At 44.5% G+C, this 7,848-nt stretch overlaps 1 protein-coding gene across 1 annotated transcript; it reads left to right on the top strand.

The window, feature by feature from the left end:
• Positions 1–3,987: 3,987 nt before the first annotated feature.
• On the top strand, positions 3,988–4,706 carry LOC122698549 (60S ribosomal protein L9). Its single transcript, XM_043909698.1, has one exon. The coding sequence runs from the start codon at positions 4,018–4,020 to the stop codon at positions 4,594–4,596; it is 579 nt and encodes a 192-aa protein (XP_043765633.1). The 5' UTR covers positions 3,988–4,017; the 3' UTR covers positions 4,597–4,706.
• Positions 4,707–7,848: the final 3,142 nt, after the last annotated feature.

The raw sequence follows: 7,848 nt of genomic DNA, 5'->3' as shown, positions 1-7,848 counted from the left end.
GAATACATTCCAGAAAAATTTTGCGAGCATAGTACATCCTGAACCTTTTGAGAATAAGCTGCCGGCCTGAAGCTCAGTCTCCCTAAATACTTGACTGATTTCCTGGCAATGGGGACCCTCTCCTGCATCACCACAACCTTGCCATCAATGTCAGGACTGACACTGAGGCACGCCTGCTGGCCAGCACTCAAACGTTTTCAAGTTCTGCCAGTTGTCCCAGTCTGCAGCAGTTCCTCAATCATCCCTTGACTTCATAAGCTTGGCATTTTTAAAGATTCTAGGTCAATTAATTTGTGGGCTTCCCAGGTGGTGCTAGTGGTAAAGAGCCTGCCTACAATGCAGGAGATGTGAGAGACTCAGGTTCGACCCCTGGGTCAGGAAGATCCCCTGGAGAAGGGAATCCCACTCCAGTATTCTTGCCTGGAGAGAATTCCATGGACAGAGGAGCCTAGCAGGCTACAGTCCATGGGGTCACAAAGAGTCAGACACGATTGAAGTGACTTAGCACGCAGGCCAGTTCTTTCACAGAATTTCTTTCAGTTAAGGCTTGATGTTGTTTCCTTATGAGAGATTCAGGTTATACATTTTGGGTGGCTATATCACAGAAAGGGAGATTTGTTCTTTTCATTGCATCCTATGAGGCAGCCACTGGCTTTGATTGGTCCTGTTACTGAAAATGATCATTTTATTCCCTTGATTAACATGGTATCTGCCAGGGTTCTCCTCTGGAAAACTACTACTTTTTCTTTGGGAATTAATTTGTATTTCATGGAGGGTACTTTGAGATTGTGTAAATATCCCATTTCTCATCAAACACCCACTAATTTTAGCATTTGTCTATGATTCTTAGATAAATTAATTATTGGTTGCCAAATGGTAATTCTAATTCTATCATTCCTTCATTGATTAGTTTGCACTATACTGTAAGATAAAAATTTGTCCTCTCACTCTTTATTTATATCTGTGTGGATGCAGGGTTTCTAATTGTATTCAATGAGTAATAATTCATTATCATTATTTACCATGTTTAAATTATCCCAGATTTGGCCAGTGGGAACCTCATCAAGCTGCCTCCTGTATCCTTTCCATGTCTTCATCATAAACATTTCTGTGTTTTCTTGCACAATAAGCTATTACAGAATCCTCATGTATTTCCCTGCATCAGTCTGAAATCAGCCATTTTCCAAGGAGATCTGGTTCCTTTTAGCAGAGACTGGGGTCTAGAAACAAAGATCTGGGTGCCTTGTATGATCATTACTACTGGGGTGTTGCTGCCCCCAGGCCCTCTCAGTAAGCCCAACTAGGAAATATAATTTTCTGTTTTACATAATTAAATACAATACACATATATGCACACATCGATATTTATTTTTTATTTTTTTCAAATTTATTTTTATATCTGTCAATAAATATTGAAAAACATGAACTGACAGCAGTCCTCTAATTCCAATCCAACGCCACAGCATTCACCCTTCCTCTCCTTCCCTGAGAGTGAGAAATGTGTCTTCTGTTTGCAGCATATTTACTTACTGGGTGGACCCCTCCTCTTCATTTTGTTTTTTCATCTTGTTCTCCAAGGCTAAACTTGCCTGTTACTCCAGGTATATCTTTTTTTTTCTTTTTTTACTCCAGGTATATCTTGACTTCCTACTTTTGCATTCCAATCCTGGATGATGAATAGAACATTCTTTTCAGGTGTTAGTTCTAGGAGGTCTTCTAGGTCTTTGTAGAACTGATCAACTTCAGCTTCTTCAGTATCAGTGGTAAGGGCATAGACTTGGATTACTGTGATGTTGAATGGCTTGCCTTGGAAACAAAGCTAGTACTTTGGTCATCTGATGTGAACAGAAGACTCATTGGAAAAGTCCCTGATGCTGGGAAAGATTGAGGGCAGAAGGAGAAGAGAGTGACAGAGGGTGAGACAGCTGGATGGCATCACTGATGCAATGAACATGAACTTGGGCAAACTCTGGGAGATGGTGAGGGACAAGGAGGCCTGGTGTGCTGCAGTCCACGGGGTCACAGAGTCGGGCACAACTGGGCGACTGAACAGCAACAAGGATTAACCAATCTTGTCAACCCCTCCTAACCCACACAAGCCTGACTCTGAGCTGTCCCTGCCCCCTCCCCACCTCTATCTGGGAGGCAGGCAGGACACCCTACTCACTTCACTCAGCCTCCCAGAGAGAGGGAAACAGTCTCCCTCACCCAACATAGATGAGAATCATTACATTTCTGGAGGACAAATTGGCCATAGCCACCAAACAGTGAGGTTTATCCCTTCGGCCCTGCAACTTTACCTCCAAAAATTTATGGAAAAGAATAGTAGCTCAAATACAGAGATAAGTGTAAGAGGCTACTTGTTATAACTTTGTCTGTAATAATGAAAAATTGGAGACAACCTAAATTATCTTAGCTCCTGAAAGCAGAGTGTCCTGGGTAAAGTATTCTTTACCCAGAGTCATCTGCCTGAAGGACCAGACAACTGGTTTCTAATTGACGTCGCTGGAGCTCTTGGCTCCCCCTGCACTTCCTGACTGTGTTTGCACAAGAGTCCCAAGGACTCCTGTGTGTCAGAGAAGGTCTTGGAGCAGAAAGTGGACAAGGCAAGGCCTGTGTCTGAGCTGGGGTCCCCCTCCCTCCCCAGTGAGGCTGAAATCAGAGTCACGTTAGGGGAGAAGACAGAGGGCCCCAAAGGCATCTGCTATCTCCGTCCATCAGTTCAGTTCAGTTCAGTCGCTCAGTCGTGTCCGACTCTTTGTGACCCCAAGGACTGCAGCATGCCAGGCCTCCCTGTCCATCACTAACTCCCGGAGTTTACTCAAACTGATGTCCATTGAGTTTGTGATGCCATCCAGCCATCTCATCCTCTGTCAGTCCCCTTATCCTCCCGCCCTCAATCTTCCCAGCATCAGGGTCTTTTCAAATGTGTCAGTTCTTTGCATCAGGTGGCCAAAGTATTGGAGCTTCAGCTTTAACATCAGTCCTTCCAATGAATATTCAGGACTGATTACCTTTAGGATGGACTGGGTGGATCTCCTTGCAGTCCAAAGGACTCTCAAGAGTCTTCTCCAACACCACAGTTCAAAAGCATCAATTCTCCATAAATAGGGGATGGGAAAACAATTGGTGGGACATGCATATTAAGTAGCACTGTGCATGCATGTGAAAAATGGAGGCTGATTTACATATGTTGTCCTAGAGAGGCACCCAGGCAAGATATGTTGCCAAGAGAAACCTGTAAGGAACATAATAGCAGGGAGGGTTGGATCCCAGGCACGTAAATGACTAGGTGTTTTTTGCTTTTTTTTTTTTTTAAGTAGGTGGGATTTTTAAAAAATTTTTTTAATAATTTGAATTTTGCCTTCTGTTTTATTTATTTTGGCTGTATCAATTCTTAGTTGGAGAATGCAAGCTCTCTAGTTTTGGCACAAGGGCTCAGTAGACCTGCAATATATGGGATCTTATTTTCCCGACCAGGGATCGAACCCACATCCCCTGCACTGGAAGGCAGATTCTTAACCCCTGGACCACCAGGGAAGTCCCACTTAGGTGGGATTTTTATGCCCAGAAAATTATTGAAGAACATGTGTCAATCAAGCAACAGTGATCATTTCTAGAGTGAGATTATAAGGGACTCCTACTTCCTGGTAATATATTTTTGTGTTGTTTGTATTTTCAGCAATGTGTATTGCTTGAAGTGAAGTGAAATGAAGTTGCTCAGTCGTGTCCGACTCTTTGCGACCCCATGGACTGTAACCTACCAGGCTCCTCTGTCCGTGGGATTTTCCAGGCAAGAATACTGGAGTGGGTTGCCATTTCCTTCTCCAAGAGATCTTCCTGACCTAGGGATTGAACCTGGGTCTCCTGCATTGTAGGCATACGCTTTACTGTCTGAGCCACCAATCAATTAAGTATTTAAAGAAGCCTGTGGAATCTGCTGAAATAGCTGTTGACCAACTAAGGGAGGAGCAGATAAGAATGGTCAGGCAGCTCTTTGCCGCATCTACTGCGAGAATGAAGACCATTCTCAGCAATCAGACTGTCGACATCCCAGAAAATGTCGACATTACCTTGAAGGGACGGACAGTTATTGTGAAGGGCCCCAGAGGCACCCTGCGGAGGGACTTCAATCACATCAATGTAGAACTCAGTCTCCTTGGAAAGAAAAAGAAGAGGCTCCGTGTTGACAAATGGTGGGGAAACAGAAAGGAACTGGCCACTGTTCGCACAATCTGTAGCCACGTACAGAACATGATCAAGGGTGTTACACTGGGCTTCCGTTACAAGATGAGGTCAGTGTATGCCCACTTCCCCATCAACGTTGTTATTCAGGAGAATGGTTCTCTTGTGGAAATCCGAAATTTTTTGGGTGAAAAATACATACGCAGGGTTCGAATGAGGCCAGGGGTTGCCTGTTCAGTATCTCAAGCCCAGAAAGATGAGTTGATTCTTGAAGGAAATGACATTGAACTTGTGTCAAATTCAGCTGCTTTGATTCAGCAAGCCACCACAGTTAAAAACAAGGATATCAGAAAATTTTTGGATGGTATCTATGTTTCTGAAAAAGGAACAGTTCAGCAGGCTGATGAATAAGATCTCAGTGATCCTGCTGCAGAAACAAGATAGCAGATGGTTCTGTGGACTCAATTGTGATATTTTAAAGAGACAATAAAAACTCTTGATTTGAAAAAAAAAAAAAAAAAGAATGGTCAGGCAGAGGAGGGGAGGGATGTTCGAATGAGGGCAAGTGTTGGGGTGGCAGTGGGCCTTTCAGCAAGGAAGGAGGATACAGGAGACCTGATGTGGGATGGGTTTGATCACCATAACAGACCAAATCAGCACCCTGCTTTTATCTCTTGAAAGCATCTGCAAATTCAGCAACTACGCACTAACAGTTTCCTTAATCTCTGTCTGCCTGAGGGCGTTCTTCTGCATGTTAGTGTCTTTAGGATGTTCAGGTTTAGGTCAGAAGTGTCAGGGACTTAACTCCCCAGGAACAACTCTCCTACAGAAGGGTGGGAATGGATGAATAAATGCCCCATGTGATAGGCAGCCTCCAATATGGCCCCAGTGAGCCTTGCTTCCTGGTATTCACATCCCAAATGGGTATATATGTACAATGGAATATTAATCAGTCACAAAAAAGGATTGAAGTACAGATACATGCTATGTATAGCTCGACTGACCCTTGAAAAATGAAAGAAGCCAGTTATGAAAATCCACATATTATATGATTCTATTCATATGAAATGGCCAGAATAGGCAAATCTACATATACTGAAAGTAGATTAGTGGTTGTGTAGGCTGAGGTGGGGTGGTGGTAGATAGGGGTTAAATGGGTGCAATTCCTTTTTGAGGCTCTGAAAACCTTTTGAAATTGACCATGGTGATGGTTGCACATATCTGTAAAAAATTTTTAAAAACACTGAGTTGTATGCTATTAATGGGTGAATTGTATGGTGTAGCTGTTATATCTTAAAACTTAAAATAACAAATACAGCACAGCTTCCTTTCCCCCTGGTGAAATAACTGAGGCATGTTCCACAGAGCCTATCAGAGGGTTCCTAGTAGGACTGAACCCCAGTTTCCCAAAGCCAGAAGTGACTTATAAATATACACCTGTGATTTTCTTTCCTTTTGTTGTCTCATTCTTCTACCCCATGCTTTTGGGGATCACATTCCAAACAAAGTACTTTACCCAATTCTCATCTCAAGGTTTGCTTTTGAGGGAACCCAAACAAAAGCAATCATGCTCTTCAGGTTGAAGGTCAAGGTCCCTCAGGGCGGTGCTGATTCTGAGCTCCATCCATAGGGAACTCAGCTGGGGGGGTCTGTACCCTGGCTGACTGTCCAGGGCAAAGGCTTGAACCAAAGTCCAGAATAGTCACAGAGCTGGCCTTCAAACCCCCAACATGCTTGACATGACCCTGGTGTGATTTGCACACATGCTAACACACGCACACAGTTTAAGGCCTGGGAACAGCGGTGAGACCATCCAACAAGCAGGGCCTATCTCTGCCTTTTATTGGAGGCAGGATGTGTGGGAGTCTTCCGTTTCCCCTTGGGCTTATTTTGCCTGTCTGTGTGGCTGGGTGTCATGTGACCACACAAACCACCAAGATGTAGAAGCAGGAGGTTATGAAGGGCTGTGGGGTCAGAGTTCAGCAGACTCTGTGGGAAGAGTCAGATCCTCCATTGTGATCTTACAGTATCTGATTAAGAAAAAGCCAAGATTGCACAGCCAAGACTTACAACTAGGGAGCCAGTAACTCCTCTAGAGGCCCCACAGCCAAAGGGGCCAACAGCGTGAGGCATCTCCTGCCCAAGGAGGCCCAGGTCACTTCGGTCGTGAACCTCGCTGATATTCACTGAGAACAGGCTGAGAGTCAAACAGCAGAAGGGAGCGGTCCAGGCTCCATCCGCCTTCTCACACCAGCCTCCAGGCCTGGACTGGGAAACAAGTGCCAGGAATTTTATTCTTTCCCAAATTCAGACCTGCTCAGTGTCAGTCAAATGCCTTCATTTTCAAGCAAAAGTTAGGTGATACCCCCAAAACACACAGAGTTGCCCAGAGCAAGAGTCCAGGTTGGCTTACAGGTTTCATTATCATTCTATGTCTCTCTCTGATCTATCTATCCATCCATCTACCTACCTCCCTGTCTATCATTTACTTCCTGTTGGTTCTATTTTCCTAGAGAGCCCTGATTGATGCATCTACTGTCAGTGGAAGGCAAGTTCGAGAGGTGCTGAATGGCACAATGTCAAGGATGAAGGGTCTACCATTCAGGGGGTACGAGAGTCTCTCCTGGAAGAGACAACCCCCCAAGGTCATAGAGAAGCAGGTAGGAAATTTGCTGAGACTTGTTTTGCAGCTCTGCACGCATAAAATAAATCCCACTGTCAGTTTAACCAAGTTGGCCAGAAAACCAAAAATAACACTATCCCAAGACAACACTGCAAACGGAAAATTACAGAAACCACTCAAAGGACTCACAAAGTTCAGGTCCCATAGCCGGCTTCCTTATAAATCAAACCAGATCATGCCACTGTCCTGCTGAAAATCCTGTTAAGGCTCTTAGAATAAACCCCAGCTTAAGTCAGCATGCAGCTCAGCTTCGCTCAGCTGTGTTCATCTTCTCCTCTGTGCTTGGCTGGACCACTCCCTGAGACCTCAGGGCCTTTGCACATGCTCTTTATTCTACTATAACTTTCTCTCCCTGGTTCCTTCCCTGGCACCTTCTTATCTTTCAGAGCTCTGAGATGACCTCCCCAACCACACATTTTGGCATGCCCCCCTCCACTCCCAAACCTTCTGCTACATCCCCTATTTATGCCCTTCATGGAACTTACTGCAGCCTGAGACAATCTTATTGGTTCATTTTCTTGTTCATTGCCTATCTCCTCAATCTGGTCTGCAGGTTCCAGGAGAACTTGACCATCTCATTCTCTTGTATCTTCCTGATACCAGGTCATAAGAGACAGCACCTGATATTGGGTTTTTTGGTCATGCCACCTGTCTTACAGGATTTTATTTCCCTGATCAGTGATCAAACTCATGCCCCTTGCAGTTTTGTTTTGTTTTTGTTTTTGTTCACTCACTCAGTTGTGTCTGACTCTTTGAGACCCCGTGGACTGCAGCACACCAGGCTTCCCTGTCTTTCACTATCTCCTGGAGTTTGTTCAAATGCATGTTCATTGAATCAGCGATGCTATCTAACCATCTTATCCTCTGCCAGCCCTCTTTTCTTTTGCCTTCAATCTGTCCCAGCATCAGGGTCTTTTGCAATGAGTTGGCTCTTCACATCAGGTGGCCTTGTAGTAGAAGCATCACATGCTTACCACTGT

Source organism: Cervus elaphus, chromosome 8 (genome assembly GCF_910594005.1).
Source record: "Cervus elaphus chromosome 8, mCerEla1.1, whole genome shotgun sequence".
NCBI lineage: Eukaryota > Metazoa > Chordata > Mammalia > Artiodactyla > Cervidae > Cervus > Cervus elaphus.
This window is presented reverse-complemented; position numbering and strand designations above follow the sequence as displayed.

Bases quoted from the DNA above. Each gene is read 5' to 3' on its own strand.
- LOC122698549 (XM_043909698.1), top strand. From the start codon at position 4,018: ATGAAGACCATTCTCAGCAATCAGACTGTCGACATCCCAGAAAATGTC.